The 23087-nt window shown below is 41.8% G+C and overlaps 1 protein-coding gene across 7 annotated transcripts in view; it reads right to left on the reverse strand.

Annotated features, from left to right (window-relative positions):
• Positions 1-18839, reverse strand: part of COL12A1 (collagen type XII alpha 1 chain) — a 144924-nt gene extending 126085 nt beyond the window's left edge. For 5 of the 7 annotated variants that reach the window (XM_030555776.1, XM_030555771.1, XM_030555778.1 and 2 more), the window contains exons 1-3: positions 16519-16757; positions 13573-13680; positions 1853-1969 (exon numbers count right to left, since the gene is read on the reverse strand). In XM_030555776.1, coding sequence (XP_030411636.1) covers positions 1853-1969; positions 13573-13645 — 190 coding nt within the window. In that variant the 5' untranslated portion in view covers positions 13646-13680; positions 16519-16757. Of the gene's footprint in view, positions 1-1852; positions 1970-13572; positions 13681-16518; positions 16758-18767 lie in introns of those variants that run through there. The other 2 variants (XM_030555772.1, XM_030555777.1) reach the window with 2 other exon arrangements.
• Positions 18840-23087: the final 4248 nt, after the last annotated feature.

Below are 23087 nucleotides of genomic sequence, written 5' to 3' on the forward strand. Positions count from 1 at the left end.
TTATATTCACTCTGCACTTGTTAAAGGGCAAGGCAGAGGAAATTCAGAGACCCATCATTTATAGAGTCAGTTTTGGTTAAAAACAGTATGTCTGGATCTCATTCTGAATTCATATCAGTTTTACACTAAGGTCATTAGGAATTACTCCTGATTTACACTAGAATAACAGCTGAAACAAGATTTCCAGGAATCAGACACCATTAAAAAGATTATCAACAGTGGACATTACCTTTCCCACTATACAGCTAAAAGCAATAATAGCTAGAGTGACCAAAAGCAACTGTGAAAAAATGGGACAGGCACCTATGTAAGAAAAAGTCCCAAAAAACAGGACTGTCACTTTAAAAATGGGACATCTGGTCACCCTAATAGTAGCAGAACTTCCACGACCTATCTACCATCAATGTACGTCATTCAGCAACTATTTCTGACAATGGGCTACATGTTTAAGAAAAAGTTCTGCAAATGTAATCAACATCAATAAATATTTACTATCAACCCTAGAACATTTGGACCTAATCCTGCATAGTGTCTCCTGAGCAGTGCATAGCGCTCTCAATTCCCATTTAAGTTAACAAGAGCTGAAAGTGCTCATAACTATGCAAGATTACGTATTTCTTAGGGCAATGGTCCCCAAGGCAGTACCCGCGGGCGCCATGATGCTCGCTGGGACATTTATGTGTGTCCGCCTACTGACAAAGGAGTGCTTCCACCAGACAACCCACCACCGAGAAGCACAGCTGCCGGACAACCAGCCGCCGAAATGCCACTGAGAAGTGGCAACACCAAAAAGCATCGCCGCTTCTCAGTGGCATTTCAGCAGCAATGCTTCTCGATGATGCCACTTCTCGGAGGCATTTTGGTGGCGATGCTTCTCAATGACGCTGCTTCTCAGTGGCATTTCAGCGGCTGGTCATCCGCCACCCGCCACACTCTTCTGTGAACATGAATATGCTATAGCAACAGAAAGGTTGGGGACCACTGTCCTAGGGAAATGAAAGAGTGGGTAAACTTTCTACATCAACGGCAGGATTCCAGGGCCCAATCCTGTAGACCCTTATGGATGTAAGAAGTATCACTGACTTTAGTGAGACTACTCACAAGAGTAAGAGCTCACTGGAATGAATAAGGTTTCGCAGCCAGGATTTTCAAATGACTTTCAATGAGATTTGGGTCCCTAAGTCTCTTAGGCCCTTTGAAAATTCCAGTTTGCAATATTGGGCCTTCAAGTGTTTTGGGAGAGGGGCTGTTATGAAACTAAACTGCTGAAGAGATTAACCATGAGTGAAGGACTTGAACAGGTGGCATAACACAGAGGCTAGATTTTGCTGTCTGCCTGCATCACGCAGCCACACAGAGGCTAGATTTTGCTATCTGCCTCCATCACACAGCCAGGGGTAGTGCAGGCCCACCCTCCCAGGAACTCCCTATTTTCCCTCAGGGGCAGAAATGTACACCTCTTTATGAGGTATAGCATACTCCACCAATGTGGCCAGCCAGCACATAGGAGGAGGAAGTAGAGTCCTCACTTCACCTACTTCCTGCCCCTCCACACCTAGATGCTCCAAGGGAGAAGCATCTAGAGCACAATCCTTGCGTATTCCAAAGCACTGAAGCTACAATGCAGGAAGCCATAAAACACATGCCACACAAGAGAGGGAAATCCTTGCTCCCTCCTACGCCTCTATGGAGCTGTGTAAGGACAAGGCACAATCTTACATGTAAAAATTAGGACGTTAACATCTATCCTCACACCTCATTTCAACACTTACACAAAAATCATTTTTAACAGATTTCACAAAAACAAATGTAGTGGTGTGAGATCATGTTACTTTATAAAACAAAACCTTACCAGTTGTAGGGACCACTGTTATCTTGTACCCCTCTATTGCATCAGGTGGTCTTGTCCATGACATTCGAACAGTATGTTCATCTATAATTGTAAAATTCAAGTCTGACGGTGGATTAACTGCAAAAGATTTACATCAGGGAAATGTTTACTAAATAGAACAAGCCACCATCATCTTAATAAACAAAATAATAATGTTGAGCAAAGCTTACTAAGATTGTCTTTGCATAAATTTGTTTCCAACAAATATAAAGATATGTTGTTGGAAAGAAGAGTAAAATAAAAGATGACGAAATATGACAAAACATCAGAGAGCATACGCATTACAAAGGACAGCACAGAACATTTGTTTCTTGAGTTGCCAAGTCATTCAAGAATGGCCAGCAAAATCAAGCACAATAGAAAACACATTTGGATACAAGTACAATGACTTCACAGATAATAACCACATATGCAAACATGTCACATGACAATTAAAGGATTTTTTGTACATGCTGGGTGCAGATCGTACAAGCATGCCAAATCACAACCTGCTTACAACACCATGAGATTGTTCAGAACATCAATACAGTACTCTTTTCCATAGGACGTCAAAGAATTAATCATCTTTTTTAGATGATCTCTGCATATTCATATTTCTTACCAATTATATTTCACTAAATCTAAAAACTTGGCAGAGATAAAGAAAAATAGATTTTTAATAATACAGGAAAAGTTTGAGCATTTTAATGTTTAGTCAAACAATTTATATTATGTTCGATATGTAAGTATACATGTAAAATGTATATCAAGAATACTATATCCATGTATTACATTATTCCAAAGTACTGGGAGCTTAACCCCTTTGTTCCTCGGAGCCACTAATCGGGTATATTTTGCATATGGTTGCAAAGAATTCAGGAATGAAGGGGTTAACAAATAACAATGGTTATAAGAAATTTGCTGTAATATCTGAACTGATACAAAAGTTTGCAAAGCTACGATTCTTCCTGTTTACACCAGTTTGCTGTACAATTTCTAAGGTGTAAACCATCGTTATCATGTTCCCTTTGCAGCAGGTGTACCCATACTAGAAGTAGCATTTTAACATAAAATGCCAGTATGGTTCTTTCAAACACATTGGTTAATTATGAAAAGACAACATCAAGGTATATTTGTAGACATTTATTTACAGAACTTATAGAAAACAGTGAAGAGGGCATCAATGATCGGAACAAAGGACTGCAAATAAAAACTTGTAGGAGCTGGTGACAAAAGTAATTGAACAGTATAGAAAGAAATAGTTTACATACGCTATCTTGCAGCATCATGCATATGGACATGAAATGTCAATTATTTTTTTAGCTTCCCACAATGGACAAAAGCCTCCATGTACAGGGTTCATTACACAAAGACGTTTCATAAAATATTTTATAATGATATTCTCTTTTTTAAATTTTCATGCTCAGTCATGCAGTATTTTACTGACTCACTGTCAGTGCATGGTAGGTATAGTATAGATCACTATTTAAACAGGTCTACAAAGTAAGATAAGATTCAGCCATACTTTCCATAAATACTTTACTCTGTTTTGCAAGCATTCTTTATTAGTCAGACTTTGTCTGTTTCCTGGAAGATCTCCATCATAGATTAAGGATTTTTTGTTCTGTTATTTAAACACGTTTCAATGAAAAGAGCATCTTTGAGACATAAATCACAGAATTTAAACTGCTGCTAAGCCTTTATACAATAATAATAAATGATAATAATGAAGTAGACAGTCTTTTTATAGATATTTACTGTCACTTCCAACCATAGGATAATATGGCTTTGTAATATTGATATAATAGATATACTAGTACTGGAATAAATGTTATTTTTCCTATTATCCATACACAGGCAGTGAGATTAGACTATTAATCTGCATGCAGTTTATTCATCATTCTGTTTCCTGTAATCACACTGCTAGAGACAGCAAAGTAGTTATTTAGTATCAAAAGCATGCAACAGATGTTAATAGTAAAATACATTTGCATATTAAGAATATCATTATAAAATATTGATTCAGTAGCAATGGCTCAGGACAAATTTAATGCAAAGGCAGAGACAACTGACCTGAGCATGCTTCAAAAGAAAAAAAATATCAGTACATGGAAAAAATAGCACCACCAACCTTGAAAGTAAATTGACCTGATGCAGCAGAGACCTTAGGCTGTAACTGCTGAAGGACAGCAGCAGCCCAACTTGTTGATATCCAAATGACCGGATTCCTGATAAACTGAAAAACTGACTGTGGGGAAAAGTCTTTAACATTTTAAAGGATTTTATGAAAACTCATAAGTGGTACTTGGAAATTAAAAAGTAGAGTACAATCAATATTTAACTGCTGTAAATGCCATCCACATATGAAAGCTAAACAAATCCAAATGCTGCTCCCACTAAAATCACAGGAATTTTCCCTTGGATATGCAGGATTTGGCCCCCAGCCATTAACATTTCAATTGAATTAATACCATTTGAGTGAAAGAAAAGCTCTTTAGACTCTGAGCCTCCAACTGGATCCAAGCCTCACCCAAAACCCCACAGACTCCAGTGGGGTTCTGCACAGACCAAGGGTTAACCCCTGTGGGACTTATTGCATGCTCAGGGCCTAACTGTGGTCATATGACTGAGAACAAGGAGTCAAATGAAGCATCATAAAAGATTTCTGTGGTAAAAATCTCATTATGTTAATCAAAAATAAATGAGACAACTGCTATTTCACATTATTATTCGTATTCCCTGGCTCACCATGACAAAATCATATACCTGTTATATGGGCTCAACCCTGCAGTACTTTAATAGACAAAATGTCCACTGAACACAATGGGAGGTTTGCCTATGCTAGGCCCAAGGAACTGGGCCCCTAAAGCTCTGATCCTACAAAGACCTATGTATGCATATAACATGTGAGTAGCCCTCATCAAGATTTCTCATGCAAATAAAGTTACCTGTGTGTAAGTCTCTGCAAGACAGAGACTAGGCATTAACTGCCTGGTCCTGTGCTGTCAATGGCAATGCTTCCATTGATTTCAGAGATACAGGATCAGGACCTTAATATATGGTGATGCCATAATATTCCAGCAAATATGGGAAAGGAGAATAATAAGATATATTTGCCTAGTAACCAAAAACTAGTAATTCTTGATAAGATTGTACAGTTACTTAATGAGAGAAAAATTGCATTGTTTATGTAGTACTAATGATATAGAACTCATTTAAAACAATATAAATGTCTATAAATCATGGAACTTGCACCTAAATGGCCACAGACTGGTTTCAATCCACCACACAATCAGGGCCAATCATTTGACCTGGGCCTCAAGCTCAAAGGGGGCCTCAAATTTAGACACTTGTTAATTTTTTGGCATTTGATAAGTTTCACAACTTGGTTTTATGTGCATCTCTATGGGACCAAAATGTGACACACTCTCTCAGCTTAGAGCTGCAAATTTAAGCAAATAAGAGACGTGATTTGGTAAAAGACATAATTTTTTTGTTAACTGATATAGATTTTGTCATATTAAATAGTTTAAAATGTTCATAAATATTGCATATTTTTGTCAGTTTGCCTGCATGAGTGGCTTCAAGTGAATGGACCTTCAACATGCTGAAGCAGGTAAAGAACTATTACCGTTCAACTATGGGACAAAAGCATTTGAATGGGCTCACCTTGCTTAATATCAACTGTGACATTGCACGACAGCTAGATTTTTCCTCAATAATTACTGCATTTGCACAGAAAATGGCTAGAAAAGCATTTGTTAAATAAAAAAATTCAAATTATGTCTCACTCTTTTTTTGGTGCCTTATTTTGTTTTCATGTGTCATCATTTTTTATTTTTATTATGGCTACGGGGGCTCAAAAGCTGGAAGTGTCCTGGGCCCCTCTTGACCTCTGAGGGGGCCTGCACACAATTCACTAATTCCACCAGGGCTTGGGGACAATGAGGAGGCCCCAATGAATTAAACAAACAACTTACAATAAGCCATTTTTAGAAGCCAATATTTCATGTGTTCATATATGTTTCAGTCAGTTCTAGAACTATCGTAAGATAAATTTCTTTATTATATAACCTATATTATATATCCAAAAAAAATGCATGTCCAGTCATGATATATCTAATTCATGCCACTATTTATATTGTATATATCAGAATATTTTCTAAGCCTAAAAATAAAGCGTTTTTTCCCCATTTATGTATACATTATATTGGTTTGTATTACTTAGCAGATAGCAGAAACCCAATACAAAATAAAAGCCAATGGCATTTCACAGATTGTACAAGGGAGCTGCTAGAGGTTCCCAATGAATATCTAATGAGAGAGGAGAAGATTACTTAAAAGAACACTGTCAAATAATTTAGATCCATAACTTGACCTATAGTAAAATTATCATATTCTAGACGCTGCTGTCCTGCAGCATCTAACTATCCATTAACTAAAAATTCCAACCTCATCATTGAGAAATTAAAGTAACCACGACCATTTTTGTGGGGCACATAAAATAGTATGGTATGATTTCTCCTACTGGCTAGCATTGCAGCAGCAGTCAAACAATACATCTAATCTTGTTCCTACTGAAGTGAGTTCTGTGAAGGATGGACAGGACCCAATATTCATGTTTATTCATCAGTTATTCTTTTCTTTTCTATATGGCATGGATTTGTTTTTATGCAACTAACTGGACACTGAACCCAGCTTTGTTCCCATTAAGGTCAAAGTTACTGATCTCACTGAAGGAAAAAATAAGCCTCTTATTTTAATAAAATAAAGCTACTGTTTAGTAAAGCATAACTTCTCACCTCGTCAGATATGCAGTGTTGCTCACAACACCACAAGGTTGCCATCTGTGTTCATATTTTTATAAACTATACATATTTCTTACATTTTGAGTAAAAATGTAACTTATGTGAAGTATACTTTGTTAATATTTCACATTTTAAAATATATATATAATAAAAATACATTTTTGAATATACACACAGTTCTGTGTGTTTGTGTATATATATATATATATATATATATATATATATATATATATATATATACACACACACATATATACACAGGCTTCAAATGATTAGACTTTTATCAATAAATGTTGATAAATGTCAATTTCACCATACACAAGAAATGATGAAAAATATTTTCATCAATCATCTAAATTTACAGATAGGCAAAGTAAGAAAAATACTGTTTGAGGACTTATTAGAGTTGGATTTAAGGATATTTACTTTGCATATTTTTACATGTGATGTTGACAATTTGTGTTTTAATGGTTATAAAACTTTAACTTTATCAGTATCAGCATCTACTATCATTAAATAATTATTACCTGACCCCTTCAATTGCCCAACCTCCCAAAACTTTCAAAATTTAAATGATAATAATCAGAAAAAGTATTAAAAATAAACATAAATATTATCCATTGAAATTTTTTTTAAAAACATCAAATTCTGCCAAGTCTATATATACACACACACACGTTTGTGTGTGTGTGTGTGTGTGTGTGTGTGTGTGTAGACTTGGCAGAATTTGAATTATGAAGATATAGATATAGAGATACAGATATAAACTTTGCTACAATCAATGAGAAAAATAAGGAGTTACAGTCACTTTAAATATTTAAATTGTACTATCACCTTTAGTACTCAGTGGTTTTGTGCGATGGTCACTAGGAATTTGGGTGAGATCACCAATTCACTTGTCAGAAAACAAGCAACAGCCAGCAAATGGTAACAAGCCATCAAAAGGTAAGTCACTACCAACTTGATCCAAATCTGAATAGGTGACATAGAGCTGAAAGGCATCATGTGCCCTTGCTTATCACCATTCATTGCTCTCCCTTTATTAAATGCATACTCCATTACATATAAAACTTCCCTAGTCCCTTAACAGCAATGGCTGCATATTATTTTTCACTCTCCATATTGTATTTCCTGGAGATATGTTTTCCTACAGACATTCTTTTTTCTCTCAGGCCCCCCCAACTACCCAGATGTAGTGTATGGCTTAGCACAATTATGCTCTCCCACCTTCCCAGGAAAAAACAGGCTTTTCTTGAATTTAAATCAAATCTACCACCTTCTGAAATGCTGAAATGTCACAATCTTCAAATGTTTAATATTGCCAATAATATAAGGCATTATTCATTAAGATACTGTGGGAGAGATTTTAAAGGCACAAAGGTGATCTTGAAAGTCAATGACAGTTAGGTGACTAACTCCCTATTGAACATCTCCCCTGTATGAGAAATATAACATAATACATAAACTATGACATGAAACAAGGCAGTATACTGAGACTGTAACTACAAGGCTATTCATACCTTAAAGTATTTTGCCTGTCCATGGCTAAAAAAGTAAAACATTTATATTTTTCTCTAAAATACACTGACTTCCTTCTATTCTTCATGGTCCCAGATGAAGAAAAATTATATGAGGAGGTAAAAAAAAAGAGGATGTTGTCATAAGACATTGATGAAAAGTACTATAGACTATCACAAATGCTGAACTAGAGAAGTAGGGGGAAAACATTAGGTAGCGAATGAGGTCTAGCATAATAAACCAGAAATCAAAGCAGAGAGTAGAAAATACAATATGTCAGAAAAAAGGTAGCTAAATGGATGATATATAGAATTTTATTATAGGTAGAACAGAGAACCATAAAATGCAGAGCTTGAAAAATCCAATTGCTCACTTGCTAAGGGTGAATGAATAGCTTTCACACTGAGGTGCCATCAACTTCTAAGAAGTTTATTTTTAAAAATACTATGTTTCTAACCCTTCTGGTATGAAGATAAATTTCCAAAGTGAACTGAATATAAACCACAGCAGTGCAGTCTTCCTAAGTCTGCAGCCCATTCCAGTGTCTTTGCTAATGCTCATCGCTTTCCAAACTATAGCAGGGTATTCCTGTTATTCAGAACCCTGAAAGGTATCCATGAAATAGATAAGAATAGGTCCATTTCACTGTGCAAGGGTTTGGGATACTATAAGCAGCAGCAGACAAAGATTGGAGCTATTCAGTGGAGAGGAAGGAAGGCTCAAAAACAGAGGCGGGGGGCAGAGTAGCAGAGACTCTCAACTTTCCCCCTTCAGCAGGGCCAGCTCCAGGCACCAGCAAAGGAAGCAGGTGCTGGGGCAGCCAATGGAAAGGGGCGGCACGTCCAGGTCTTCAGTGACAATTTGGCGGCGGGTCCCTCAGTCCCTTTCAGAGTGAAGGACCCACTGCTGAATTGCTGCTGAAGAATGAAGCAGCACAGTAGAGCTACTGCCAAAGTGCCGCTGATCGCAGCTTTATCCTTTTTTTTTCCCCACTTCGCTGCTTGGGGTGGCAAAAAAGCTGGAGCTGGCCCTGCTCTTCAGTGCCAACTTGCCATTCTTCCTCTGCTTCAGCAGGTGTCACATACCCCTGACAGATACAAAGCTTTAAACTTCAGCATGGGAGGAAACTTCGCTACCTATGGAAGCCATAGGAGGAGCAGTAATGAACAGGAAGAGAAAGGAATCTTCTGTCAGCTAAAGAAGTATCAAATGCACAACTGCAGTAGCCTAATGGATATGGACAGGAACTGAAGCAAAAACTTCTATGGCACCTGCTCAGGTTAGAAGCCAAAAACTGGGAACTGTCCTACCCAGAATAGGACTGAGAGACAATATGATGTGAATGTTGGAGGAGTCAAACCAAATGAAGAAATGTGCATATGATAGCTATAGTTCAGCAGACAGATTAAATGAAGAAATGACAGTAAGACCAAGACAAACAAGATCCAATATGTCCTTCAAAAGATGATGCAAAATTGAGGCACAAAATTAAAATAATGTAGGAGGGCAACTGAGACTGTACAGATGAAAAACACTGAATAAGGCCAACTATAAATGCTCCAAAAAAAAAAAAAACCCACTGAAACCCCTTTTCTCACTGGAGTATGTCCTGATGTAATCATAAGTTTTTGCATTCCTATTTACAGCACCTCCAGCTCCCACTCCACTTCCCACTCCCACAATTTTCAACATTTTTTTATTCTTCTGACTTTGCAGAAGTCCTTATATAATTTTTCTCACAATGACAAAAATGTGTCCTGTTTATGTTAAGGTATGTTATAGCATTTCAAGAACTCCCGAGCTATGACAAAGTTTGCCCTTCCCTAGAGAGAACTCACAGAAGCAAACTTGTTTCCTATTAGGAATATTTCCAGCTAGTTACTGCAGCCAAGAAAAGAAAACAGAACCTGTCTGGTATGAGCAAGGACATGAGCATAAATATTTCAGGAATTGGCACTGCTAATGGAACAAGCATATGCAAAAAACCATTGGGTGAGCCCTTGATATATAGATAAATTTTATTTAACAAAAACATCTGAATACAGAGTGAAGGTTGGGTTTGCAAAATGCTGAGTGCCTCATGAACTGTGTTGAGCCATTCAGTCAGCACTTAGCACTATACAGGATCAGGCCCAAGTCCTTTTTTCCTTAATATTGTTTCACAGGGCTTGAAATGAGAACTATATCAACTTTGATGAAAGGACTGAACATGCATCTAGTTCAGGCATAGGCAATTTCTGGCACACGTGCTGAAGGCGGCACACGAGCTGATTTTCAGTGGCACTCACAGTGCCTGGGTCCTGGCCACGGGTCTGGGGGGGCTCTGCATTTTAATTTAATTTTAAATGAAGCTTCTTAAACATTTAAAAAACCTTATTTACTTTACATTCAACAATAGTTTTGTTATATATTATAGACTTATAGAAAGAGACCTTCTAAAAACATTAAAATGTATTACTGGCACGCAAAACCTTAAATTAGAGTGAATAAATGAAGACTTGGCACAGCACTTCTGAAAGGTTGCTGACTCCTGATCTAGTTTCACTATAACTAAATACTTCTGTACTCCACAAAAATATAATTTGGTAACTTTCAGCAGCAATACTCAGTCAATCACGATAGTTATCCCAATACTTAGTTGGTCAAGGTCCAGCTTAGACACACTGACTCATAATATATAGTATCTTACTCCAGAAGTGACATCACTGAAATCCCCAAAGCTATCTAAGCAGCAGGGCACTATTCAACATGAGTAAAGGTGGTAGGATCTTGCCCTTTTGTTAAATTTTAAATACATATATTCATCCCCTCTCCATATCAGCTCTATACTTTCTGCTTTCTCTCGCACACTGCTCCCGCACGCCAAATGCAAACTCTGAAATGATTTTAAATGACATCCGTTGGTTCAACAGTGTGGCTGGAAGCCAGAGGCAATGATCACATTCGTTTTCAGCGGAACCAGATGTTGATAATATTGTCAGACTTTTCAGCAAGCCGATCTGCTTTGTGCCTGTCTGATCACAGGCTAGGACCCTAATTCACAGCCGTGAAAAACGGACCATGAAATCTAATCTCCCATATGAAAACTGGTTTTTTGTGTACTTTTACTTTATACTACACCAGGGGTTCTCAAACTGGGGGTCGGGACCCCTCAGGTGGTCAAAATGTTATTACATGAGGGGTTGCAAGCTGTCAGCCTCCACCCGAAACCCCGCTTTGCCTTCAGCATTTATAATGGCATAAAATATATAAACAAGTGTTTTTAATTTATATGGGGGGGGTCATGCTCAGAGGCTTGCTATGTGAAAGGGATCACCAGTATAATAGTCTGAGAACCACTGTATTACACAGATTTCACAGGGGAGACCAGTGTTTCTCAAACTGGGGGTCCTAACCCAAAAGAGGATCATGGGAGTGGGGGGGAAGGTGTTGCAATGTTATTGTAGTGGGATTGCAGTATTGCCACGCTTACTTCTTCATTGCCTTCGGAGCGGGATGCCAGAGACCAGCAGCTGCTGGCCAGGTGCCCAGCTCTGAAGGCAGCCTCCCTTCAGCATCAGCACAGGAGTAAGGGTGGCAATACCATACCATGCCTCCCTTACTTCTGCACTGCTACTTTCAGAGTTAGGTCAGCCCCCCTACCGTTAAAACACCATGAATTTTCAGATTTAAATAGCTGAAACCATGAAATTTACGATTTTTAAAATCCTCTGATGGTGAAATTGACCAAAAATGGACATGAATTTGGTAGGGCCCTACCAACAGCACTGCTGCTTCTGGAGGGCAAATTACATTAGTGTTTCACTGAGATTGTTTTTCATCAATTATTAATGATTAATTATTGTTATTAATCATTATTATTATTAGCCATAGGCTGGACCCATGGAGTTCAGATCTGGATACAAACTCTGCAACCTGTGTTCAGATTTGGGTTGTGATTCAGCCTCTTGCAGAACCAGAGAACAACCCTGAGCTCCATACCTGGGATCTGAACCTTTTAAAAAAGTTTGGAGGATAGTTTTGGTTCAGCCTATTACCCAGACAGGATTTCTGGCCTCAGAGGTCCACCTAGGCATGGCGGATCAGGGGAGTCAGCTAGCGGTAGCTTTCTCACGAACAATTAACAAACCACATCCAACTCACCAGGGAGATAAACACCGTCCCCCTCCTACTTGCCCATCGAGAGGCAAATGCCCCCTGCGAGCAGGGTGGTTTTAAGCGGCACTGATTGGGTAGCGCTGCCCAAGCTGGGGTTGAAGCAGCTTTGGGCCGCTTGGGATCGGCTTCTCCTACGAGATCTGGCCCAGGTCCCAAGCCCCCTGGTGGGAAAGACGGCGCCAGATCCCCGCGAGAGCCCAGCAGGAGCTTCGCTGAAGGCCCTGGACCCACTGCAGAGAGAGTAGGGCCCCGGCGGCCCCTCTTGCGTCCTGCGAAGGGAGCAGAAGCTCCAAGCAGAGCGCTCCGTGCGCACACAGGGGCGGGGTAGGGCAGCCCGCGCGGCCGGCTCGGGGATTCGCAGGGCGCAGCGCGGGCTGTATCCCTAGGGGCCTCGGGCACTGTCCAGGGCTAGCACGCCCCAGCGCCTGTGCAATGCCTTCCGAGGGGCCTGCAGCCTTGCACCAACCCGGGCCAGAGGCCTGCCGCCAGGGGAGGAAGGAGCTACCGAGGGAGTCTCCAAGGCGTTCGCGGGAGCTCAGCAGCCCGGCTCCTGGCTGGGAGCCGAGCCCGGCCGGGGAGGCGGCGCACTGAGGTGTCCCTGTTCTGAGCGAAGGAGACTGAGCCTCCCCTGGGAGCTGCCAGAAGCAGCGGGCAGCGAATGCCTTTCCCCGCTTCCCGTGACTCCCTGGTGGGGAAGAGCCGATCGCAACACAGAGAGGCGGAGAGCCACGCGCTGTTGGAGGTGTTTATTGGCAAGGGCTTCTGAGACAGTTCTGACTTCACACACAAAGCAGAGTGAGTACCAGGCAGGAGGGCGTGTGCCAGCGCTCCGGGGCTCCTCAGCTTTAATCTGAGCTTTCGTGTTTGCACAGGAGCCTTCTCCCTGAGCCCTGTGCACTCAGCCTGGGGGGCAGGGAGAGCACCGCGCCGCACCCCCAGCCTAGCCCTGGCTTTCCCAGGGCTGCAGGCCCTCAGTGTGGACAGCACACCAGAGAGAGAGCGAGAGAGAGAGAGAGACGATCTGCTAAGTGAAATTAACAACACACAGAAGGAGCTGGACCAGAGGGACAAGGAAGAAGAGGCGTTTCTCTGAAGGAGAGAGAGAAGAGTAAGTGAAGTAACTGCACTGAGAACGGAGAGCAAGAAAGTTGGGGGAGGGGGTTGTTTGTTTTAATTCTGCACCATCACTGCAAGGAGCCTTGGGAGGGAATGATTTACCTTCAGCCTCTGTCGAAGACAGGAGGAGAGCTGCGCATAGAGCAGCAATTGCTGAAGACAGCCTGATCTTCATGTCTGCCCTTTGGGATCACAACAACATGAATGGATCTGTGATGATTAAAAAGAGAAAGAAATAATAAGCACTGGTTAGAGGATGTGGTGGGTGTATTCAGAAAACATGAAAAGAAGAGCCGCAGAGACCACTGTGTTCCCTAACGCCCTTATCCCCAGCCCCCACCCACGGGACCAGGTTACAGCCTCTAGACTTGGAAGCCACCCAAACTTGACAGTTCTGCCTTACTAGCTGGAGAGTCTAGCCTCCCAATAATGTGCCTTTTGTTACTGGGCCCTTCTGATCATGTTAATCAGACAAAAATTCAATCGTGGCATTGAATTCGAGTTAATTTGATCACGGAAGTGGCGAAAAGATTTCTGCTCCTAGATATGCAAAACTTAGACTGAGATTCATGACTTCATCCTCTAGTGTGAGGATTGCTTATTCAGAGGTCATTTTGGCCTTGAATCCACTAAATGTGTCTTTCAGCTGGGGATTTTACTCGGCTCCTTTTTCAAAACTGCTGAAGCACTTAGTTAACAGTATTTTAATGGTCTCGAGGTAGTTTGGAAATTGTAATAAAACTTTTTTTGTTCTGCCTACAAATATGCAAGTCTTCCTTTTTTAAGGTCTGCAATAGATTATACAGAAGTTTATGTAACACACAACCGAAACCTGACACGACCGCCTAAACCCTGATGTTTTAACATCTTATAATTCGTTTACACAATCTGAGGGGAAATCGCTTTACAGCGCTTGATAAAAGAAGACAAGAGAACGAACGATGCCATCGCTGCAGATTGTCTAGAACCATATTTAGGAATTAAAAAGATTTTTAGTCATTCCTGATTACAAGCAGCTGTACATTTATAACCGTGTTTGCTTAAGGCTACACGTTTTAGGTCAGAACCAACAGTCATTACTAAGACAAAACCCCCATAGGAGCGAATAGGAGTTTGTCTGAAATGTTAGGCCCTTATTCTCTCGGGGTGGGAGGGGATACATACCACACGGAAATTTCTGAGCTTTATATAAATGGGGAGTTGTGTGTGTTTATGAATAAATGCTACAAAGACCACAATAAGGTCGTCTGAGAGAGAAATCCACAAGCAATTAAGCAATATATTTAATCAAGAAGGTGCCAGGAGGAGCAAAACGAAAGAAAGAGGGAAAACGCATACATCATTAGGCTAATAGCCCACAGAAAGAGCTCAAAGGAAAAGTAGTTCTGTGCTATCTGGCGAACCAAAGACAAGACATATTTCATTGGTATAAAACGCTGACAAGATCCAACACTACCCTGCCCAGCTACTGGCACTGAACTTAAAAGCATACCATGCTGCTCTATATGAAATTGCTTCGCTTAATTGCCTGATACTGCAAAAAATTACTTGGACCTGGGAGAAAGTCGAGAACAAAAGCCTGTTTCAGAGTCTAACGCCCATATTTGGAGTTAGGCTTATGCCTAAAATTTGAGTCCCCGGCACTGGCATAAGGATGATTAAAGTATATTGATAACTTCAAACGCATTCCACTGTTCTGCGCGGGGACGGACAATTCTTGCAGCACATCCGCTAAAGAGCATTTGGTAACGGTCTTAAAAGCCTTTTAAACAAAACGTTAAAAGGACTTTTGTCCGCGAAGTTTTGTCTGGGCTTAGAGTGCCATCTTTTGAGCAGGAGAAAAACTGAACCAGTTCAGCCAGACGTGCTTTGCTGCTGCTGCCAGACTGGGGCATTCCTGTAGATTTTTCCAAAAATAAAACTTTTAATTTTTTTGCCAAAACATTTATTTGATTGCCTAGCAACACTTCATTCAACTTTCTGCTTTCAAACGTCTATGTCTTGAGCCGCCTTTAGGTGGGGGAGGAATGCTCCTTTCGCTTACTGTACTGAAATAAAAACAGATTATCTTTGGACCAGGACCGAATTCTTGGCTTTGATCTCAGACAATAACTTCAAAAGCTACCACAGACCTTGCACCAGGATCAGTTTGATCTCGACGTTATACCAACTCCACCCCGAAGACCAGCAAAAAGTCATTCCAAGCCTATGCAATCAGCAACTTTTGTCGCTTCCCCACACAATTAGCTGTCAGACAGTTCAAGATTGGAAACAAGAAGAAGCTACTTACAAGGGACTGCACACACCAGGGGCGAGAGAGGAAGATCCCTCCAAATGAAGGCAGCGCTAACATATCTTTAATTAGTCATCAAAGCTATTCAGAATAGTCTTTTAGTGCGTTAAACAGCTGATTTCACGTGAGCAACCCACATTGAAATTATAAACTAATTTCATATTAGACACAACAACCAATGATGCTATCCAACCTGTTTTTAAATGGGCATCTATCTATCTATCTACCTATCTAATATATGTACAGTCAGTTGCGGAGCGGCATCTCCAAATGCACCATTGAATGCGATTTGCTACAAAATCTTCACTTTTCTGTACAGCTGCCCAAAACAGCGATCATCACCCATTCAGTGGGGAAAACCACGAACATTTTGCCAGGCTTCCCGAGGGCTAAAGGAAACAGCAGCTCTCCAGCAGAATCAGCTACAATCCGCTAATAGTGATAGGTGTTTCCCCTTACAGAGGCATTTCTCAGCTCCGGTAACCACAGGCGAGAAGGCTCCCCAGTTCATCGATGGTCTCCTCGCCCCCCCTTCCCCCCACTTCAATTTCACTTCTAAGCCGGACTCCTAGGTTGTAAAACACACACATACACACGCGACACCCTGTTCTAGTCCCTCTTCGGTCCTGTGCCGTTAGCTGTCAGTGCATACAGTGCATCAAGCAGAAGCGCGCGTGTGTGAACGACACAGAAAGGCAACAGGACTCCGAAGAGAGGAGGGAAGGGGATTCCCTCTCCTCTGCGCGCACACAGACCTTTAGTGGTAGCCGCCGGGTAGCGGGGTCCGTGGTGGGGGAGCTCCTGCGGCAGCGCCTGCAGCCTCAGCGGTAGGACCTGGAGAGAGGAGGAAGGGAGGAGGAGAGGGATGAGCTCCTGGGCACCTTGTGGAGGGAACAGCAAGTAGCAGGAGCAGAGGAGGAGGAGCAGAAGCAGCGGCAATGACCAAGACGCCTGGGTTGCTGTAGCTCCCAACGTGAGGGGTGCGCCTGGGAAGACTTGCCTTCTCCGAGTGGGAAGAGCCTCTCCCGAATCTGCTCCTTAAGAGAGGGCTGTTCCCAACTCGCAATTTACTCTCGTAAGCTATTACGAAACGGCAGGGAAGGTGGACAGCTGCCACCGGATGATATATGCGCGCCTCTCTCCTCCAGCAAGAAAGGGGATCTACTGCTGGAAACTTGCGCATACTTCGCAACATTCCTAAGGCATGAGGAGGGCGAGCGCCGCAGCAGCAGTGCCCTGGCGGGGAAGGGGGCAGGGGCCGGCGTGCCAAGGCCAGACGGATCTCTGTCTCCTCCGCTTGGAAGCCAAGCTGCACCCGGATCAGGTTTCCCTGGCAGAGGCGAGGACGAGTTTTCAAACTGGGGAACAATGGGAAGAGGGGAAAGGAGAAAAAAAACCTTAATCGACCTGCGTTAGGTGGCGGGACACCGATTCTGGGCAGCCGGAGGGGGGTAGCTGCCCGGCCCAGGGCGCAGATTGAAATAGGTTAGAAGGTCTCCAGTAACTAACTGTCTGTTTCCAGTGGGTCCTTTTCCTGAATTGGCGGTTTTACGATACTGCCAGTGATTGAAACCATTTGCAGAGACGAAAACAACAACAACCACCCCTCAGTTGAATAGAAATCGTGGCGCTAGCGATGGTTGTCGCAATCTGCCCTTTAAACACAATAAAAGCACATGCCCGCTAGGGCTTGGCAGAGCCGAGCCGGGCGGCAGCGAGAGGGCGCTAGATTATCAACCCGATCGAAGGAAAGGCAAACGTGCAGCGTGCCAAGAAAGAGGAGGTGAAACAGTTTGAAGAAGCGCGCTGGCTACCAGCATGTGTGCTAGATTAGTCACTCCTGCTGCAGAGATCTATTGTTTGTAAGCACACCACACAACAGAGGCTCGAGCTGACAGAATCTGACTAGATAGAAAGGGGACATGGAGGGTCCATTGTTGGGGGGAGGAAACAATAAGAGAGAACGAACTGAACCTAAATTAAAGGATACATCTTCCCAATCCAACCTCCCTATTTCCCCCCCCACAAGCCACAGGCCCGGATACCCCGCCCTGCCGCCTCCTCTTTCGACCCCTTCACTTATTATCCAGCCTAAATGTCTGCCACTAGCCCCAGGCGGCAGGAAAGTTGTAGGGGAATAGCTGGGCAGAGGGCGCAGACACCATGGCACAGAGATTTGGAACTGGGCCAGTCCATCGCTACCTGTGTCTGCCCACTGATGATACCACTAGGGCCCAAGTATCAGAGGGGTAGCCCTGTTAGTCTGGATCTGTAAAAGCAGCAAAGAATCCTGTGGCACCTTATAGACTAACAGACATTTTGGAGCATGAGCTTTCCTGGGCCCAGCGACTGTACGCTTTGCAACAGTAATAATATGTTTATCATTGCATTGCCCTGAAATAAACGGTTCCGTTACCGGGTACCTTCGAAAGTGTTTCCTGTGTGTAGAAACCTAAACAGAGCTCGGATCAGGGAGCTGGGTGATTATAATTAAAATATCCGGATGTATTTAGTTTGCTCAGCCAGTGTCAGGGTAAAACCAACATACAATTTCAGCTTCAGGAACCTGTATATACTGTCTAGATCAGAGACAGGTCCTTACACAGAAATACACACACAGGCCACACAAACGCCCCGAAACACACACACACACACACACACACACACACACACACACACACACACACACACACACACACACACACACACTTCCATTCTCTAGCCATGACAGAATTCAAGCACACACCTCCCTAGTTGTACACGGCGCTCACAAGGCAAAAGCTATGTAGAGAAAACGTAGCAATACAGAGTGACTCCGGCTCTCCCACCACCTGGAGACACCCAGCCACACGCAGACATTCCCAGCCTCAACACTCCCAAGCCATAGACACGCTCCTGCCGAAATCAGACAGCCGGGCGCGCTCCTGCACATCCCCGTGTGCATTTGCAGACACTGATCCATAGCTTTCGCCTTCCTACACCTCAGAAGCAGCCTGATTCATACCTGCGCTCATCCATCCAAGGCAGCCTGCCAAACACCAGGAAACCCCTCCAGGCACTGACACTGCCCGCTTTGAAAGGTAGAACTGCAGGACACGTAAAAGAAGGTGATTTTTTACAGCCCTGCCCTCTAACACGCCGGGGCAGAGCCGCTGTCTGAGTGTTAGTCGCACGGAACAAGGGTTTTCTGCACCCGTGCACTTACATCAGTGCGAGGGGATTTGTTTTTGCAGGCTACATTTGGTGCTCGGCATGACTTCAAAGCTTTTCAGTGTTTAGCCTTTAGATGCCATTTACCACCATGTGTGCAGGAAATCGTAAACATTTATTACAGAAGGTTACACTTGCAGGAGGCTTCCCCCTCCCACTTCACAATAAAGGGGGGCCTTCATGGTCACGGCTGTGCGCCAATCTTTCCCCATCCCCAGCAAGTATTTGTAAATTAGGAACACGCGCACAAAAGCCAAGCACACACAAGCTGTGCGTTTGCCTCTCAAAATGAAGCCTGAAGTGACATTCAAACCAGCCACAGACACGCAGCCACATAAGCTGCCCCCCACCCCTTTGGTGTAGCCACTGCAGCAGTGCTGCAGTTGCAGAGACATTACGCCTGGATGCTCCATCCCCAGCACTCTGCCTTTTCTCCCCGAGCTATGAACAGGAGCGCCAGGTTCCAGCGTTGCTGCATCCATGGAAGATACTAGGACTAGGGACTGGATTTCTCTCGCTCGCTCTGTGTTTGAAGGTTTTCCCTCCCTCTGTAAGCCTTCTGTGTGGCAGCTCCCACAAAGGAATTAGTGTGGGGGGGGGGGGGGAGAGAATTAGTCCTATCATTTATTGTCCAACAGCGCAATCTAGCGGTGGATTTAAACCAGGACTTGTTAGGAGACAGGTGCCATCCATCAGCTAATGTGAAGAGGAAGGAAACGCTTCTACTAAAAAATGGCAATAAATGTTGTGAATTATTTACAAAATTAAGCACAATGGTCAAGAAGGACAACAATAAGAATGGCCATGCTAGGTCAGACCAATGATCCTTCTAGCCCAGTGGCCTGTCTTCCAACAGTGGCCAATTCCGGATGCTTCAAAGGGAATGAACAGAAGAGGGCAATTATCAAGTAATCCATCCCCTATTGTCACTTGCTAGCATCTGGCAGTCCGATATTTAGGGACACCCAGAGCATGGGATTGTCTCTCTGACAATCTTGGCTAATAGCCATTTGATGGAACTATCCTCCATGAATTTATTTAATTCTTTTTAAACTCAAATAATGACAGGTTTCAGAGTAGCAGCCGTGTTAGTCTGTATCCGCAAAAAGAACAGGAGCACTTGCGGCACCTTAGAGACTAACAAATTTATTTCAGCATACGTTTTCGTGAGCTACAGCTCACTTCTTCGGATGCATAGAACGGAACACACAGACAGGAGATATTTATACATACAGAGAACATGAAAAGGTAGAAGTATGCAACCAACAGGAAGAGTCTAATCAATTGAGATGAGCTATCAGCAGGAGAAAAAAAACTTTTGAAGTGATAATTGAGATGACTCATAGAAGGTGTAAGGATTCACCATAAAGAAAGAAGAGAAAGAAAACAGAAACTACTATCTTGCAGTTTTTATATTTATATTGCAGTAGTGCCCAGAGACCCACCACATTCAGCGTCAGGCTCCAGTACCAGCCCATTCTGCAGATATACACAAAGGCATGATCCCTGTTCCAAAGAGCTTAGAATCTAAAAAGACAGAAAGAGAAAAAAGATGAAAGGTGGTGAAAGGGACGGGACATACAAGCAAAAGGTAAAATTCACTCCAACACAGAACCCAGCACAAGACTTGTGTACTATTTATGTACCATTTAAGCCCTACTTTGAGGATTTATGTGGTACTTAAGTGGTGCATAGGACTCCTGCTGGCCTTCTGTATAGAGATTAATTTCACACAAAGCAGTCAGAGTGATGGCAGGTGAATGTAATGTGAGTCAATGGGACTAAATAATAATGGGTCAAAACCTGCTCTGATATACATTCTATGTAGCCTCCTTTAATTGAAGTACAACTCTGCACAATTTGAACCATTGTTTTTGTTTAAACTCACTTCTGCTCCATTTAATTTCCCCTGAAAATGCAGCTGAGTGCAAATAAAATTACAATTAAGACTTTAAAGGACAGGTTTGATCGGAATGACCTTTTCCAAAAATATCTTAAGTTTGATGGGCTGCTGTCCTTATTCCTGCAGTAGTCCCATTGACTTCAATAGACTGTTTAAAAAGAAAGAAAACAACATCAAAAAGAGGATAGGCATTTAGAAATTTGGTCCCCCTTTCTAGCATACTCAGAAGAGGAGATCTCTCCAGCTGGCAAGCCAGAATCTTTAGCCAAGGTCTTTTAATATTAACTGATCTTGAACAATTGATGTACATTGTAGTACGTTAACACTTTATTGCAATTTAACCTTAATAAATAGTTTTCAGAAAGAAAGAAATCTTAGAAGATGTGCACTGATATTTCCAGACACTTTGGAAGTGAGTCAACCACTCTTAGGAACATACCACAAATTCAACTGTCTGGTATTGCTAAAATGCACTTTCCAGAACTTATACCTCCCCCTCACCGATGGATTATCAAATACTCTTGACCTGCTAACCCCCAATCCAGATTTTCAATTTTAGTTTCCTGTCAACATTTCAGTATGAAGGATGTTCAGTTTTTTAAAAACTCATCTCTGTTATCAAAAATCAAGTTTTTTAAAGAAATAATATTTGATGGTGGTGTGTTTTGGATTTTGAATTCTTTTACTGGATTGACATAACAAAGCCATCTTCCTAAATTCAGAATGCCCCCAGGAAGATTGTTCCAGAAAGAGGGGCATCATTAACTACATTGCAATATTTTTCCAAACAAAAATAAATGAGTGCATCTCAGATGTTTCCCTGTTTTCCACAATGAAACCACATTGTTCAGAAATGTGCTTTTGAATATTAGGATGCCAAAAAGTCTGTGATAATCAATATATGAATAATAAAAATAATCTGGATAAAATGAAATATCAGTAATTGTATCTAGAAACCAAAATTAAATTACTTGGCATATTTTTTTAAATGTCACATAATAGAATTTGGTCACCCATTCTGCAATTGGATTCACATGGGTGGAGACCTCTTAAAGTCAATGGGACTCCACACATGTGCAGGAGTCTGCCCACATGGATCTAGATGCAAGACCAGAGATTCACTTCCTATCCCAACCAATTAAGCAGTTTCTGTGAATTTCTTGGGTGAAATCTGTCTCCACTGATGTCAACAGCAAAAATTCTATCGACTTCAAAGAGACCAGGATTTCACCTCTTGTCTCTAACATTTTGTTTAAATGTATTTCATTTTGCCTCAAGATCTTTAGCTATTAAAAGCCCAATATATTGAAGAATTTCATTTCAAATCTGTGCTTTCATATTCAGCAATCATTTGAAGGTAAAATGACATGATTATTTTTAATCTCCTCTGTTGCTATGTACTTTCACAGTTTGAGTACCTAATATGTGATGCAGAAGGTATTTCTGAAATGCATAAACATTTACCGACTCTCTCCTGTCTGCTTGTTTCTTGGACAAGTATTAAACGCATTAAGATCATGCACTCTAGCTCCAAACTGCTCTTTGCTATTTAAAGTGAATAAATAGAAACTCTAGTGACTTAGATATAAAAACTTCATTTTGAAATAAATATTGTTACAGTTTTAATAATATGTTCGTGTCTTTTTATGTGATAATATGTATACAGGAAACTATAGATTGATTAGAAAACGTGAGCTGCTCCTGAATTTATAGGAATTTTATGAAGGGTGCTTTTGGCAATTTTTTCCATGTTCCCTCAGATTGTACTGCCAGGACAATGCAAAGCAGAATATTCTGCAATTCAGCACCATAAAAACCTGGATATCTTTTCCGTGTGGCTATCACAGTGGATTTGGACTTGGTTTCCTGGCAGTTGTGCTTGTAAATGTTATGTTCTTTATATGGACACAAAGAATCACAGAAAGGGTCAATTTATTCAAATGCCAAACAAGGAATGGTTTTAGAATTAGGAAAAAAGCATTATCTTTAAAGCTACTCTGATTTACTGTGAAGTTTCTGCCTATGAGCTGATCCACCTACATCCTGCCTTGTTTCCTCCTGCAGATTTAAAAAAACAGTACACATATCCTCATAGCACTTTCCAGGTGAGGTTGCACAGTACTTCACAGGAGGCATTGTGTGTGTGACAGGCTCACGCCCTGAGAGAAGAGGAACAGAACCCAATTATATAATTGTCTGACATGTATTTAC

This window comes from Gopherus evgoodei, chromosome 3 (assembly GCF_007399415.2).
Source record: "Gopherus evgoodei ecotype Sinaloan lineage chromosome 3, rGopEvg1_v1.p, whole genome shotgun sequence".
NCBI lineage: Eukaryota > Metazoa > Chordata > Testudines > Testudinidae > Gopherus > Gopherus evgoodei.